Here is an 18,281-nt window from a genome sequence, read left to right as displayed (position 1 = left end):
TCGTCACACCCCAACTTAGGTTTTTATGGAAAAAAATTACCACGCCCACTTTTTTTAGAAGAAAGTTATATTAGTTGCTACACCTATAACCATTTCGCAATGGTCTTTTTGTAGAAAAGGATGGACTCAAAAAATCCCGTAAAAATATCCTCAGCCATATGGCTACAGCCTCATCGAAATAACGGTTTCAGATCCTAGGTCTCTTTGCACAAATCCGTTTCTGGACAATTCTAGTCGATCTAGCGATATCCGTCCGTCTGTCTGCTGGCTAGCTGGTGCACACGATAACTCTCGAAGGGAGTATTCGATTTGGTCAAAACTTAGTACATGGTAATATTATTATCAAACTTAGACCGAGTTCGGAGATGGAGAGTCCACTCCTTCTGGCAACTCCCCCATAAAGGTCAACTTTTACAAAAAAATGTTTTTACTGCATAAGAAGATAATCTATAATCCGATTTTGCTCCAATTTTGCAAATGAACAATATCGGTCTATTCCATCAAGTTCCTCCCCCACAAAGCGTCAACATTTTTAATAATTATAACTCTTCTAAAAATTCACAATATTTGTATTAACCCAAGGTCTGGTGTGAAAATGTAATGTATCGGTCCACTGGTATATCCCCTACAAAGGGTCAACATTTTGAATATCCATGAAACTCGAAATTAACATCCGACTTCTTTCAAACTAGGCACATTTTAATATATCTATCTCCGCGAGATGTTATATGTTATGTTATATGTTATAAAGATGGTAGAGATTGGACCATTCCTTCTAGTACCTCCCCCATATAGAGTTCAAAATATATATATATATATATATATATATATATATATATATATATATATATATATATATATATATATATATATATATACCCATACCTCAACCGATTTCAATATAATATGACAAATTTTGTTTGGTACCAATTTTTGGTACCAATTGGGTGCATCAAATATGTAAAATCGCCCGAAAATATATATCGGATATATAATTTGACAAATTTTTTTTATAATCAAATCCCGTCACACATTCAAAATTTCATTTGGAATCGAACAACCACATCGATCTAGGTGGATCCAATAACCGAAATCGGTGAATCAAAAAATCCAAATCTGTACCGATTTCAATATAATTGGCAAACAAATTTTTTTGACAAATTCCGTCACTCATTCCAAATTTGATTAAAATAGAACATACATATCGTGTTTGGTGCATGAAATAAACGAAATTGGTCGAAAATATATATCGGAGCTATATCCAAACCTGAACCGATTTCAATATTATTTTTCAAAGTTATTTTTTTCAAATTTGGAGACTGTATAGATATGTGCATATAAAATCTCAATTTTTGGGAGATACCTCCGATTCTGATGCTATATCTCCAGTTCCAAGAGGAATTTCAAAAATGTACATAGCGATGTTGTAGTATACATGGAAATTTTCAGGCATACAAACAAACATACAAACATTTTCCTCTTTTATAGATATAGAAGAAGAAGACTAATTATTATTTAATTTGCTGGTAATGTATCTACTATTCTTGTAATGCTGAAAATGGCATAGATACCTACCAAAACATAATAATACCTCCCAACTTGGCAAATAGTAGCATTTATGACAAACTTCGAATATGAAACATTTGGGATCACACTTTCATATACCTCCACCACATACGGATTAACTCCTTAAAAAAACATAAAGCCGGTATAAAGTCTAATCATTGGACCTCGCAATATTATCTCAAACGTATCTCTTGCAGAAATTGATCCGACCTAAACACATCGAAAAATCTTTCAAACATAGTTCACAAATAACAATTGACAACATCACCTAACTAAAATTACCTAAAAAAAGTTCGGTCCACTTTATTTTTATTAACATTTTTATCAAAATTGAGACAATATAAAAAAATAAAGCCTTCTTTGAATCGAAAAAGGTAAATCACAAATTCTCCTAAATCCGAATACTGTGCAACCAAATACCTCGTTACTCGGCTGGTATATTTGTCATAATTACATCATTTCTAATTTGTTGTTCTTACTCTTCTTCTTCTTCTTAGTATTAAAACAACTACAAAATAATTATTTAATTTTATATTTTGTGTTCACATCTTCATCATCCTCATCTTGTTCTTCTTTTTCTTCCTCTTGATTCTCGTTTCAAATTACGCAGTTGGTTGCATCTCGTTCTCGTTCTTTTTTTTTGCATTCGAGCAAACTTTAATGGCCGGTGTCGGACAGCGTCTGTTTGTCGTTTGTTTCACTTACGACGTCGGACTGCTGCATTTGGTTGGTCGGTTGGTTGGTGGTTTTGCGTTCGCATCCGAACTGAACTACATTTCCAAAAATAGTCTGGAAAAATAATTTTGGTAATTTCTTGTTGTTTTGTTTTCTTTTCTTTTGTGCGAAAGGAAACATTTGGTGAATAGAAAAAAAGAAAAGAAACATTAATTGAAATTTTAGAACAATGTTTTTTTGTGTGTCGGATTTTTATTTTTTTTTTTCTTCTAAATTTAAACATTTCTCACATCAGTGTTACGAGGAATTCAGGTTAAATGAATTAATTTCAAATGTGCAAGAGATGATTTTATTCGGTGGAATATTTAAAATTATATAATTTATTAATATCTAGAAAATGCTCGCAATTCTGTGAGCAGTTCTTTGAAAATGCGAATTTAAAATATCTATAGTTGTGGCGAAAAATATTAAAGGCCAAAGCAGAATGGACGCGTTGAGCCATGCTAGGCATGAGGTGTTATCAGTAAAACAAGAACAACAAGAAGACAGATTTTTTCGATGCTGAGCGTCATCCCTGCAAAAAACTGTCCATATAGGTTCAAGATGCGGGTTTTTTATGATCTTAGTCACATATTTGAATGGAGTTATTTGGATTTCGCAATAGGTATCGGCTTCCTGGTAAAAAAAAAATATCTGCAAAATCACGTTTTCTTATATCCCGATGCTAAATCTCGGTATTCGATATCTTGTCGACCCAAGTCATTCTTTTAAACAGAGTTGCTTCAAATTTGTTACTTCTTTTGCAGAGATTTGCCTATGCAGTTCCACGTTCTTTTGTAGCTCCCATATAACCACCACAATAATTAGTATTTAGATGATTGACATTTTCAAAACGAATTTTTTGAAATTTGATATTTGAAGTTCCGAATGGAAACCATCTTCTCTTCTAGCAATGTGTCTTTACAGATCCCATATAGGCCCTCATACCTCCTAAATTAATAACTTTTTTAATAAAATGTTTGTAAATGTGATATTGCAAGATCCTAATAAGAGAAATAACATATGCCGCTCTTATAAAAATATTTGCAAAGTTGTGCATTGCCAAACGGTGGATGTTATTAAAAATTCGGTTATGCAGAACTTAGCAGATTTTTTAACTGTTAATTAATTAATTACTTAGATATATCTTAACACTTGTATTATACCCTTCACCATAGTATGGATGGTATATTAAGTTTGTCAGTCCGTTTGTAACACCTCGAAATATACATTTTAGACCCCACAAAGTATACAGGGTGTGATGAATAAACTGCAACCAACTTCAGACTGCTGTCATTTCTAAGCCACTAGTCCACAGCTGTTAAAATTATTCCAGTGGCAGCTTATTATACCGTTTACAAGCGTTCAAAAGCATTTTGGTGAGAAAGTTATTCGTGATGGAATTTAAGCGTGATGGTGTGATTTCTTTATATTTGGCTGGAAAACCACAAGTGGCTATCGTTACAGCACTCCAGCGTTTAAATGTGAATAAATCAAGGAAGTGGACGAAAGAAAACAGCAAGATCAGCAGAAATGGTTCGAAAAATAAAGTTTCCGAACGAAACGAAGTAGGTTGATAAAGTTTTACTCAAATGTATATTATGTCTGCAGGACTTTTGGCATTGAAAATGGGCCATGTAGGTTCACGTTTTGGTATAGCCCGCATATAATGGTACCTCCCGATATTTTACCGACATGACCGGAATTGTTTCAAAATTTGGTATTTAAAATTCGTAATAGATACTGCAGCCTATGACATATAACGGCACCTCCAGATCTTCGGTATTTTAACAGAGACTAACAGAGACCTAAAAAAAAATAGGGATTTCAGCCTCATTCCTTCACCCAATACCAAATTTAGTATTATTAAGTAGTTTTCTTCCAACCATAAGACGTATTTCTAAAACTGCCTCCATATTTTAACTGCTGATAACATTAGAGACCGAAATAACAAATATCGGGATTCCAGCCTTATTCCTTCTCGCAATACCAAATTTAGTATCATTTAGCAGTTTTTGTACAGGTAGTAGTTTTTTTACAGGGCGCACTTCCATATCTTAATCACGGACACCAACAGAGAACTAAATAACAAATATCAGAATTCAAGCCTTACTCCTTCACCCAATGCCAAATTTTGTGTCATTTAGTAGCTTTCGTACAAATATAGGACGCATTTCCAAAACCATCTCCATATCCTAACCACAGACAACAACGGAGACCTAAATAACAATTTTCGGAATTCCAGCCTTATTCCTGCACCCCATACCAACTTTAGAATTATTAAGAAGTTTTCTTCCAGACATAGGACGCATTTCCAAAACTACCTCCATATTTTAACATTTGAAATTTGTAATGGCTTATGCCAAAAGTTGCCTATACGTATTTTTAAGATTTTAATAGAATTTTTAACTGATTTTATGCTTTTGAAAATTGCCAAATTCATTCCAAATGGTTGAGGGCATTCTTCTTTTTTATTGTCTCAAAAGATAAACCAAATGTCGGAAAATATCAAATTAATATATTTTGAAGAATGCGTTTCCTCTCTCTCCCTCTTCTCGAAAGCTCAATACCAATGGTAAATTTTTTAACAGAATTGTTTAAAATGCGGTTATTAAATTTTGAAACGGGTTCTACCGTCTGTGCCTGAATATTATCTACATATATAGGTCCACGCTGTGTTATAGCCCCCATATAACTGTACCTCCCAAAATATAAGCCACATTTTCAAATGAAAATGTTTAAAATTCTGTACTTAGAGTTAGTAGGTTCGAGTTTTCCTATAACCCCCATGTTTCGGTACATCCTGATACTCGGTATTCTGATGATTTTAACCACATTTTTAGGGGAATCGTTTAAAATTCGATTTGTCGAGTTTGTATTGAATTGTGTCTTCTCTGGCAGACGACTGCTGCAATAGGCGTATTATTTGGTTTATTACTCATAAGGCGGTGTCTGGTGTTTCGGCGAAAATGTGGCTACATTTTAAATTTAATTTAAATTAGGAATTTGAAACGCACAATAGATAAAAAAAGCTTTGCAGGAAACCGGAGTGACTCGAGAGCCCTCTCACACAAAACAAAAGAGCGAAGAGTAAACTCTTCTTCCTATGACAAAAGAAAAGTTAAGCTTTCTTCAATTGTTTGTAACTGGCAGACAAAACGTCTACTAGAAAACCAAAATATGTTTTTATTCTTTTAAAAAAAGCAACAAATATTTCGGCTTAACTTCTTCCACTTATCAGACTCAGCTGTCTTAACAGTCCAATATCTTTGTGGGAAATGTACCACTGAACTCTTTCATGTTGACATTCAATACTCGCTGTTACCCCAATCTATTTCAATTTTCATCTATTATTTTGAAAATCACAAATTTCACCGAAGCATGGGCAATTAATTTACCTTTCTAAATAATATATTCCAACATTTCATTGAAAGACGAAAGATTTCGTAGATGAATGTTAATTATTTAAATGTTTCTCAAAATGTGTATGTCTAAGCATTTAAAAAAAAATATTTTTGTGTAAAATGTCGCTTATAAATCACAATTAATATGAAATAATTAATAATAGCGCATCGATGGCGTCGCAACATCTTGTCCGTCTATGGGGACAGGCATCATTTTTCATTTCTCAATTCGGTGTCTAGCAGCCAAAGAATGTTTTATAATTGTTAAATTGTTTAATAAGAATTTCTGCAATTTTAATTTTGAAATATTTCTTATTAAAATTTTTTTGTTCTATTTTTTGCAGGATTTGTCATACAAAGACAAGCATTGGCATGAAGCCTGCTTCTTGTGCTTCAAGTGTCATCTGTCGTTGGTGGACAAACAATTCGGCGCCAAGGCCGATAAAATCTATTGCGGCAACTGCTATGATGCCCAGTTTGCATCCCGCTGCGATGGATGCGGTGAAGTGTTCCGTGCTGGTGAGTAAAGTTTTGAACAATAATTTTCGTATTTTAATATTTATTAAAAAAAAAAATATGCAAAATTGAACCGAATGCGACAGTTTAAGAACAATGTCAATCGTCTAGTGCCAAGAATGTATTTTTTGTTTATTTATATTATTATGCCCTCCACCATATAATAATAATTTTAGACATAATAAAGTATATATATTCTTGATCAGCGTAAAAATACGAAACGATATAGCCCTGTCCGTCTGCCCGTCTATAATCACGCTAGAGTCTAAACAACTAAAGGTAGGCAGCCAAAATTTTTCTCAGATCAGTCTTTTGTTTGCATGCAGGTTAAGTTCGAAGATGGGCTATATCGGTCCACGATATCGTATAGCCCCCATATAACGATACCACCTGATGATCGGTATTTTGATGATTGTAGCCAAATTTGTCAATGAAATTGCCTGAAAATCTGCAAAAGGAGTTCCTTCTGAGTACTTTACCCCCTGGAAGAGCATTGTATATATAGGTCCACGACATCGTATATCCCCCAAATAACGGTACCTCCCTATGTTCGGTATTTTGATGATTTTAGCTACATTTTTCAATGGATTTGTCTAAAAATCCATACTAGAAGTTCTATGTCTGTCTGAAATGTCTATATAACTCCACCATATCGTATAGCCCTCTTAAAACAGTACCTCAAAATATTCGGTATTTTAATGATGACATTATTCAACGAAGTGGTTTCAAATTTCGTATTTAGAGTTCGTAATGGGAACTACAGGCTATGCCATAAAATTGTCTATGCAGGTCCAGGTCTTCGTATAGGCCCCATATATCAATAACTCCCTATATTCGGTATTTTGATGGTCTTAGCGACATTATTCACCGGAATTGTCTCAAATTCGGTATTTGAAGTTCGTAATGGATACTACAGCCTATGACAGAAAATTATCTGTGCAGGTCCACCTTTTGTTATAGTCCCCATATAATAGTGCCTCTCTATATCCGGTATTTTGATGATTTTCGCTACATTATTCACCGGAGTTTTTTCAAGTTTGGCTTATGACAAAAGCTGCCTATGCAGATACACGTCTTCGTATAGCACCAATGCGGTATATTTAAGATTTTAACAGAATTTTTAAGGGATTTTATTTTTTGGAAATTTTCAAAATTCGTTCCAAATGGTGGAAGGTATTCAAAGTTCTTCTTACTGGACTTACTGAGTCATCTTGTAAATACTCCTTGGGTTCAAGAGTGAAATGAGAGTCAGTTTGCAATCGCTGTTTTGCTACAAATTTCAATATCGTTTGATTTTTTTACTAAACGTGTAATCTTTTTTTTTTTTGTGCTTTCTGCTCCAATGTCAATCGCAAAATACTGCTGACAATCTGAAATGACTCTTGCCTTAAAAGTCTTAATTGAGTTAATTAAAAATTTCTGCTACCGGTATTGTTTTGGCCAATTGAAGAAAAAAATGGAATTTATCATTGAAACAGTCAACCAAGTTTTTTTTTTTTTTTTTGCTGCAGGTTCATTGAATTCATTGTGGTGGCGTAAATGAACTCCACAAATTTCAAGAGCTTCTGACAAAAAAACTTCAAACAAGTGGCCACCCACATCCACAAGTGTGAAACCCTGAACTGTTTTTGTTCAAAAAAAATAAATCATTAAAAAATCACTACCAAAATGTGTTTAATTAGTACAGTGGGACCTTTTAAGAGTGATTACTTATTACTTTTGAAGTACAGATAATTTCTGACTGTAGGTTGTAATCTTCGGACTTTTCTCCCACAGTGATCTGATTACATCTGATTACAAAACCAAAAGTTGTGAGTTCAAGATTTGATGTTGACAAAAGAAGAGACCCCCGTTAACCTATATAGACAATTATCGTTCAGGGGGTTATATGCTCACAGAGAACTACTTGTGTAGAATTTCAGACAATTCCATTAAAAAATATGGCTAAAATCATTAAAATACCGAATAATCATTTGGGAGTAAATGGGGAGTTGGAGAACACGTTAACATAAGAACAAGCAAGAGAGAGAGAGATATCAGGAATATAACAGCAAGTTTCTCAGAGAGCAATCGCAAGGAATTAAGAATTAATAAAGTTGGATTATAACAGATATGTGTAAGAAGTTGTGAGCTAATAACCAGTAAGTTCAGTACAGCAGCGACAATAGAATATGACCATAGACAAATTAAAGTATAGACTAAAAAGTTGTCTCATCTGTTATCTTCGAAAAAAGTGCTTCAATAGATGTCGTTCAAGCTGTGAGAGAGCAAAAGACTATTCACTCAATTCTCCCAAAATACAAAATATTGAATATTTTTATGATTCTTTATTATTTACCAATTAAAAACGAAACAGTGACTTTGTTTATTTTTACATTATCCAAATATGACGTGAAATATAAAAATATAGGACTTAAATAGCAGAAAAATGAATAAATTGTTTTCGAAGTCGAGTGACTTCACTAGCCCTGAGTGACTTGACTGGCCCAAGATCAACAATAGTGACATCTGCCGGAAGGGGTAAATTTTAAAACTTTTTAGTCTATACTTTAATTTGTCTATGATATGACCCTAAAGCCTACCTTCCCTTTAATTGCCTAGTTTTGACGGGCTTCCCTGTGTGATATTGTTATTAACCCTTTCAGTGTTTTTGTCAAATATATTTGACATTTAAAAGTACTCTCTTTCTTTGCCATTTTTTGTTTTTCTTACGAACCGTTATTTTTGATATTTTTTAATAACAGACACGTTCGCTATTTAAAAATATTGCAGTTCTATTCTATTAGTTTCGTTTTCGAATTTCTGAGCACATTTTAGTAAATTAGTACGGAATTTCAGATTTTTATCTCGACAAAAATTTTCATTGATACTGAAAATGTTAAAAACGACATTTCTAATTACAATATAATTAAAACTCCAAAGCAAATGTTTTAATAAATTATTTATTATTTTCGCAAAGGAATAAAATAAACAATTTTAATTAAATGTTCTCTTCTAATTTGGTTATGCACGATCTTGCTGGGGTATTTTTTTTCACTCTGATCATGTGGGCTTTTGTGCTCTAAAGTTCTTGGTGATTGTTTTACGCCCAAATGCCCGTCCGTCGGTCCGTCTGTCTGTATTTTGTGTTCCGGTGAAAATTTATGACCAAATATGATTAGCTATGACAATTGTTATTAAAATATACAATTTATTTCTTTTGTAGTTCTCCTCTTTCCCCGTCAAGTGCATTAAATTCACAAACAACAATGTCATTGTCACTTCCACAACAACAACAATAATAATAATATTTGAGTTATTTTGAATCGAATAATCGAATTCATAGCCAAATCCTACACTCTGACATTTTGCCTTCGGTGTGAACTTAATTTATTTGCATAGTTGTCATTTTGTTTGCCAGTCTGTCTGTCTGCCCCTCCATCCATCCGTCCGTCCATTCCATTCATGCGTCAATTCTGAAGTACATGCGGGCATTTAAGATTGAGTTTTGGTTTTCGTTTAAGGTGGGCGCACCGCAGTTCGTTTTAAGAAAAATCAACTTTAATAATTATTTATAAATTCAAGTTTGTGTTTACAAACGTTGTTTCCCTTAAAAATTGTCGAAGGAGGATAGAAGAAAGGCAGAGAAAGAGGAATGCAGCAGGAAATATAAAAATAATTAATTTATATTAACTTTCAAAATCGCCATAAAATTGCTTATATACTTAGCATACCCAAGAATTTTAGTAGGTAAATGGACGACAAGGCTCCACCGCGGGGAATGATGGGGGTTTACCATACTTTTAGTAGCCTTAACTACTTACAAACCAATCCTTTTACCCATTATTTTCGGAATTGAATCAGTGACCTTCAGATTTGTAATTAAAAACTACACCAGCGACCACACAGTGCTCCGTCCAGAATTCCATCAACCTGGTCAAAACCCCCTACCACATTAGTGTCGTCACCGATTTTTGAAATAGTGATGGAGTTCGATAGTAAACATATGAAAACTACGGTAGCCCGGTTGGGTCAACATTTAGTGAGATTTGGGATCTAATCACGTCTTTATTTATACTCTCCACCATAAAATGAAGGGTATATAACATTTGTAAAATATTCATGATCAGCACGAAATTCTATGTCGATCTATTTATGTCTGTCCGTCTGACAGTTCGTCTGTAGGTCAGTTGTAATTACGATAGTTCCCTCACCATTAAGTATATAGAATATTTGGTATATACAGGGTGAGATTGAATGAAAACAATAAATGTCGGAAATAGCATCGCATTTTAGAACAAGTTTAGATTTGTTCGATTTGGTCACCTTTGGCACGAATTATGGCCTTCAAACGGCCAATGAACCGTCACACGCTACCTGAATGTTGTTCTTCGGTATTTTAGCCCATTCCCGGCGAAGCGCTTGCTTGAGTTGATCGACACTGTGGTATTTTTAGTGCTAACCTTGTTTTCCAAAATACTCCAGACACAATAGTCCAACGGATTGGTATCCACAGATTTTGGTGGCCATTGCGCGCTGGAAATGAGGCGAGGAACCTCAGTTTGTAACCATTCGTGGGTGGAATATCCAAGGTCTGTGTAGTTGGAATGTCCAAGGTCTGCGGCCAAAATGTTTGCGTGCCCAGGGATTTAATATACCCTCCAGAATATTTTCGCGATAATATTCGGCATTTATTCTGATACCACGGTCGATTAATACGAGCGAAGAGCGACCATCGGCTGTTATGGCGGCCCACACCATCACCATGGCCGACGTTTGAGTTCTGGTGGCCAACCGAAGGTGCACAATTTCAGTTGACCTCTTTGGCAAGTAAGGCAAGTAAACACGATCATTTTGTTTGTTTACAAACTGCTGGACAACGAATGTTCTCTCGTCGGAGAAAATCAAATTCGGCAGTTCACCACTTTCGGCCAAGCGAAGCAACTCTTTAGCTATTTTGAGTCTATTTTCCTTCTGTTGCGGTGTAAGTTCTTGCACTTTTTGGAATTTCAATGGCTTTACTCCGAGCTAATTTTTCAATATTTTCCGAATGGGATATTTGGAATATTACGATATGTTCAGCTCACGAGCCATTTTTCGGCCTCTGCGACACAGGTTTCGATCAAGTTGCTTCTTTACTTTTCGTACCATTTCTGCTGATGTTGCTGTTTTCTTCCGTCCACTTCCTTGACGTCGGGCTACGCTACCAGTATCACAGTAGCAAGCGATGGTACGAGACATAAACGATTTATTCACATTTAAATGCTGGAGTGCTCTAACGATAACCACTTGTGGGTTTCCAGTCAAATATAAAGACCACACCATCACGCTTGAATTCCATCACCAATAGCTGTTCTTCTGGAAAATTCTCACCGAAATGCTTTTGTAAGCTTGTAAACGATATAATGAGCTGTCACTGGAATAATTTTAACAGCTGTCGTACGAGTGGCTTAGAAATGACAGCAGTCTGAAGTTGGTTGCAGTTTTTTCATCCTACCCTATACATACTAATTGCTAGTATTCTAATTTATGTTTTTCCTCAAATAATTATTACCTAATTTTTTTAAAAGTTCAGCAGGTATTCTGAATAAATTGGAACAAATGTTTTATAATAATGTTGTATAAACATTGTTGGGGCTTAACATAAACAAAACATAAATAAATTCGATTTCTACTAAGAAATAAACAAGCAACTATGTATTTCTTTTTAAATTTCCACTGAGATTTATTTTGGAATGGCAAGACAAATGTTTCTATTTCGGAAGAAAATCGAAAGACATGTAAAAAAAGAAAATTCTTTGTATTCTCTTAAATAATAACCGTAAAACAGCTGATTGGAAAAACAACAACTGCAAAGCAAAAAGGCAAAGTTTTTTAATAATAAAAAATTCGTTTGAGAATCCCACTACGGATCTCTCGCCAAAATGCATGTAATTGTGAATTGAAAATAAAGAAACGTAAACTAAAAGGTAATTTTTTGATGGATATTTGATAAGTTTCCCTTTCGAGTAGAGCTTATAAGAACCTAAGGAGGTGGCATTGAAAATTGTAATCTAGCCAAGTCCACTCTCTACTTTTTATACCCTCAGCCATATGGCCTCATCGAAATAACGATTTTAGGTCTCTTAATATCACAATATTATTATTTTCGAGCTCGAAGATGGGCAATAACGGTCCACTCTTTCTAGTACCTCCCCCACAAAAGGTCGAAATTTTCAACAAAAAAAATATATATTTTACTTCACAAAAAGACAAAGGATAATCCAATTTTGCTACTACTTTGCAAATCCTAATATTTGCATCCGTGCACGGTCAGTTGCGAAAATGGACAATAACGGTCCAGCCATCAAGTAACTTCCCCACAAAGCGGCAAAATTTTGAATAATTATAACTCTATTCCAAAATGTGATATAAGAGTCCGATTGTCTTCAAATTACATGCATCACCATATTTTTATTAACCCAACGTCTGGTGTCAGGATGGAATATATCGGCCCACTCCTTCTTCTACCTCCCCCACAAGGGGTCAAAATTTTGAATAACCATGAAACTCATAAAACGCGAAATTAACATCCGATTCGATTCAGACTTTGCACATCTCAATATATCTATGAAAACAACATATTTTACAAAGATGTAGAGATCGGACATTTGCTTCTGGTACCTCTCCCACAAAGGGTCAAAGATTTGAATAATTAAAACGATGATAAAACCCGAAATAAGTATCCGATTTTCTTCTTCTTTCACACATCCTATTATTTCTACAAACACAATATATGCTGTGAAGATGGAATAAATCGGTCCACTCCTTCTGGTTACTCCCCCACAAAGTGTCATATAGTTTTGAATATCCTGAAGCTCATTAATCTCGTATTTCATTCAGTCTTGGTACATCTCAATATTTCTATCAACACAAGATTTGTTATTATGATGATAGAGATCGGACCATTTCTTCCGATACCTCCCCCACATGGTGTTCAAGTTTTGGAAAACAAAACGCTCAAAGAAAGCGAAAAAAGCATCCAACTCTCTTCAAATTTCACACATACAAACATTTCGCATAAAATTGGATATAACTGTGCGATTTTCTTGTAATTTTGCTCATACCAGTGTTTTTATCTGTATTAGATGAAGTATAACAAATGGAATACTTCAGTCGACTATACCAGATATTATCGACCAAAGTATTCAATTTCTCAATCCTCAATTCTCAATTTTCTCGCTAATTCTAAGATTTTCTTAAAATTATCACATAAATCATATAAAGAGACGGAAGAAACCAAATCAATCCAAACCCGACAAGTCGCAATATTTATAACGTATTTATTAAGGTCCGATATGACATGGACAATATTGGAATATTCCTTCAAAAAACTGCATAGGAAACAGTTTCCCATACCTGATTAGTGTACATATTATGATTTTAGTAATATACATTTTGACAGATGACATGATAAGATGTTGTCAAAGGTATAATTAAAAATTGTTAACACACACAATTCTACCATGAAGTAGCCCATATTCATTTTTTTAATTTTATTAACATTTCAAATTACTTGATTTTAATTTCGTTTAATTTGTTTTAAATCAAATATGCGGAATATACATTAAAACATCGTTTGCTAACACGCAACTGCAGACAATGATTTATGGATCCATTTCATGAGTGCTGGGAATCTGAGATAATACTGGAAAAAAAAGAAGAATTAAGTGCTACCCATTTTTTTTGCGTTTGCACGAAAACGTAATGGACCATATGTTGTACAATTACTCAAATTGTACTTCCGACAATAAAACATTACTTTCCCGCATGCAATGACCCGGTGGAAGGAATTAAATCACAAACCGAAAATAAAATTCAGAAAATTTAATTTCTTTTTTAATTTCATTTTGCGTCTTAAGTGTAGTGACAATTCAATTTTAATTGCTGTATTTATGATATTTCATTTTAATTGCATCGTCTAGATATAAAATATACTCTCCCCCTCTCTCTCTCTCTCTCTCTCTGCGTCTCAGTTTCGAATCATCTAAATTAATTGATTTATCAATGAGTCGGTTGTGATCAAATGGAAGATCAATTTAAGTTTCTTTTTTTCTTTAAACAATGCGATTGGTTTTGTATTCCTCTTTTATATTTTTATTGATATTAAGCATCGGCTTGCACAATAATAAAAATTAGTAGTATACAATAAATAAACAGATGATATATTCGCAAGATGCCATATTGGAAATTGTAATCTTATAGACGCTTTTCTCGTAGGGGTTTGACTATATTTCCCCAATTTCACCGAATTATAATTAACATCACTCGCAATTTTTTAAATTCTATCTTATCCCATTTAGAATAAATGTTTGTCACAAAAATAACCAATCTGGCCACACTAAACTACAAATACCAGTAGAACTATTTGGATAATTCTGTTAAAGCTGGTTAGGCCGTTATATGGGTGACATTTCAAAACGGGAACCTTTTTAAAAAATTTTATACTTCAAGGATTGTTATCTACCAAATCTTCTAAAATACAAAAATTGAAATTATCAAAATACCGAACATCGGTGGGTATCGTTATATGTGAGCTATAGGAAAACGTGGAACCAAATATTCATGTTCTGCCAGCGGAGTAAGAACCAATTATGAACTACAAATACCAATTTTTCTACAAATCCGTGAAAAACTGTAACAAAAGTCATCAAAAAACCGAATATCGGAGGGTACCGTTATGTGGGGGCTATACAAAATCGTGGACCTATACATAAAAAGCTTCGCCACCGGAGCTAGAACCCATCATGTACCACAAATACCAATTTTTAGACAAATCCGTGGAAAAAAGTGGCAAAAATTATCAAAATATCGAATATCGGGAGGTACCTTTATAGGGCGACTATACCAAAACTTGAACCAATATATCTCACTATCAATACCAACCATCCTAGACAGGTTGTAGGTTAAGTTGCTTTCCTTATTACCAAGTAATGAGATACATCGGCACTGATTGTTGTCGTCCGCCTAAAAACCGTAGGTTATGAGTTCGATACTCAGAGTAGGCTAACGAAAAAACAATAAAAACGGCGAGTCAATGAATGGATAGTTGGAAGACTTTAAGTAATCTGTTATGTTCACAACAGGGGTACAGTGTGCTGTTGTTAAAATGCAACCAGTAAGATTGCGAGTTCAATACCAGCAAAAGTTAAAGAAAAAAGTGGGAAATTTAAGTCGCAAATGACTTAAAAATTAAATATTGGTTAGGAGGATGATTTTTAAGGTTTCTGTCTATGAAAAGCCAAGAAATATCTTCTCAATATAAAGACTCTTAAAATATTTTGTATCTATCGAAGACCTGCAAATGATTTTCTACATTCTCTATCTATCCAAAAACCTGCATAAGGGCCTTCCATCTATGGAAGATCTATAAAAGATCAATAGAACGCCTGCATATGAGTTTATATTATTAAAAGGCTTAAAAGGATTTTCTGTTTAGAGAAGATTTTAAAAAGTCTTCTTGTCCTCTCTCCATTAAATATCTGTTGTAGTAAAACTTAACAGCAAAAGTGCCAGAAAAGTGTCTTATATACGAACTATATATAAGTCGGTTTAGTCGACAGATGACAGAGACAGACAGATACCCCCAGCCAATGTTCGGTTATTTAAATATATTTTGAATTGTGTTATGATTATTCAAATTTTTGACCTTCTATGGAGAAGGTTCCGAAGAAATGGGCCAATATTATCCATTTCGTATCTGTTGAAAATAGATATGATATAAATTCTGTGATGTGCCAATTCCATGCGAAATCATAAATTCCATATTCATCTCAGGTTTCTGGCTGAGAGAAATTTTTACATATAGCAAGTTGTCTTGTTTCGCATGTTATCATATTTACAACAGATCTTGTGTTAGCAAAAATTTGAGAAGAGTTGGATGCTTATATCGCTTCCTTTGAGCGTTTTGTTTTTCAAAATGAACCCTTGAACCCTATGTCGGAGAGGTACCAGAAGTAATAGTCCGATATATACCAGCTTTATAATAGATCTTGTGTATTGAGATGTGCCAAGTCTGAATGGGATCGGATGTTAATTTCGCGTTTTATGATCTTCATGGACTTTCTAAATTTTGACCCTTTGAGGGGGAGGTACCAGCCAGAAGGAGTGAACCGATATATCCCATCTTTACAGCAGATCTTGTATTAGTAGAAATAATGGGATGTGTGAAATATGAAGAGAACCGGAAGCTTCTTTCGGATTTTTTAATCGTTTTGGTTATTCAAAATCGGATTATGCTTTCTCTTTCTGTGCAGTAAATTATTTTCTTTGAAAATTTGATATTTTGTGTGGGAGGTACCAGAAGAAGTGGACCGACATTGCCCTTCTCCGAACTCGATCTAAGTTTGATAATAATATTACGATGTACCAAATTTGGACCAAATCGGATACTCTCTTCGAGAGTTATCGTGTGCATCAATCAGTCAGCCAGCCAGACAGACGGACGGATATCGCTAGATCAACTCCAAATGTCCTAAAACGGAGTTGGTCCAAAGAGACCTAAGGTCTAGATGAGATGAGACACGTTTTGGGCGTTTCAAATGATATATGCACTCTCTGGGCATATGGCTGAGGGTATAAAAATTATACCCCAACAAAATGACACCCAAACATTTCAATTTCAATCTATTGACAAAATGGCTTCTTCATGCCCTCCTTGGTTGACCTTTTGTGGAAAGATTTCTCTCGTGTAACCGATCCGACCACATGCAAAATAACCAAGAATTTTTGTATTAGTTGTTGTTGTTATTGTTTGTCTCTTTGTATTACAATTACAAGGCATTAATTCCAGCCATAAAAAGGTTGAACATTTACAACAACAATAAAACGAATCAGTGAATGAACGACGACGACGACGATGTTGACGGCGACAACTGAATGAAATGGAAATAAATGAAATTCAAGTTCAGTTAAAAGATTTCATTCAGTACAACTCACTTAGACCCACACGCACACACACGCGCACACAATAAACCGATGTCATGGTTGCCGCCATACATTAGGGTGGGCCTTTTTTACCTTTAAGTTTTTTATACCCTCCACCATACATAGTACGGAGGGTATATTAAGTTCGTCATTCCGTTTGTAACATATCGAAATAAGAATCTTGATCAGCGTTAAATTCTAAGACGATTTACCTCTATCCATCCGACCGTCTGTTGTAATAACGCTAGAGTCAAAACAAGTAAAGATAGGAAGCTAACATTTTGCACAGATCAGTCTTTTGTCTGCAGGCAGGTCAAGTTGGAAGATGGGCTATATTGGTCCATGATATCGTATAGCCCCCATACAACTGTACCTCCCGATATTCGGTATTTTGATGATTTTAACCACATTTTTCAATAGAATTGCCTGAAATTCTACACAAGGAGTTCTTAGTGATTACCTTACTCCCTGGAGGAGAATTGTTTATATAGGTCCACGATATCGTATAGCACCCATACAATGGTACATCACCCCCCACCGTAAGCCACTCGGGAATGGGCCAAAATAGCACAGAGCAACATTCGGGCAGCGTGTGACGGTTTCATTGGTCGTTTGAAGGCCATGATTCGTGCCAAAGGCGACCAATTCGAACAAATCTAAACTTATTCTAAAATCTGATGCTATTTCCGACATTTTTTGCTTTTATTCAATAAAATTTAAAAAAAAAATTAAAAATTATGGCGTTTGACTTCGTCGCAGTTTTTTTCTCATTCTGTAATGCCACCCTTAGTTTGTTCTGATTTTAAATTGAAACGCAACTTGGAACTTTAGAATTACAATTTAAAATATGAAAATTATTTCAATTAATTGAAAATTAAATACATAACTGCCGGTACGTGGAAGCAACATTTGTAAATTCCAGTTGAATATTTGCAATGCGCCTCACACGCACAAGCGAACATAGCGGCAACGCCAACATAAAGCCGTCACAATTACCTTCCCAGTCGTTGTTTGCCGCTCGACAGCACCAAAGCCAACAAACAATCCACAACTATTTCCTCAACGGTGGTTGTGGTTGGTAGCGACAACTTAGAAGAGTATTAGCATATTAATTATTAGCGCTGCTGCCGTTGTTGT

At 34.6% G+C, this 18,281-nt stretch overlaps 1 protein-coding gene across 5 annotated transcripts in view; it reads left to right on the top strand.

Annotated features, from left to right (window-relative positions):
• The window catches only part of LOC101894619 (four and a half LIM domains protein 2), a 326,991-nt gene that overhangs the window by 275,916 nt on the left and 32,794 nt on the right, over window positions 1-18,281 (top strand). For all 5 annotated transcript variants that reach the window (XM_020039089.2, XM_005190019.4, XM_005190021.4 and 2 more), the window contains one exon: window positions 6,029-6,203. In XM_020039089.2, coding sequence (XP_019894648.1) covers window positions 6,029-6,203 — 175 coding nt within the window. The remainder of the gene's footprint in view (window positions 1-6,028; window positions 6,204-18,281) is intronic.

This window comes from Musca domestica, unplaced genomic scaffold (genome assembly GCF_030504385.1).
Source record: "Musca domestica strain aabys unplaced genomic scaffold, Musca_domestica.polishedcontigs.V.1.1 9, whole genome shotgun sequence".
Lineage (NCBI taxonomy): Eukaryota > Metazoa > Arthropoda > Insecta > Diptera > Muscidae > Musca > Musca domestica.
This window is presented reverse-complemented; position numbering and strand designations above follow the sequence as displayed.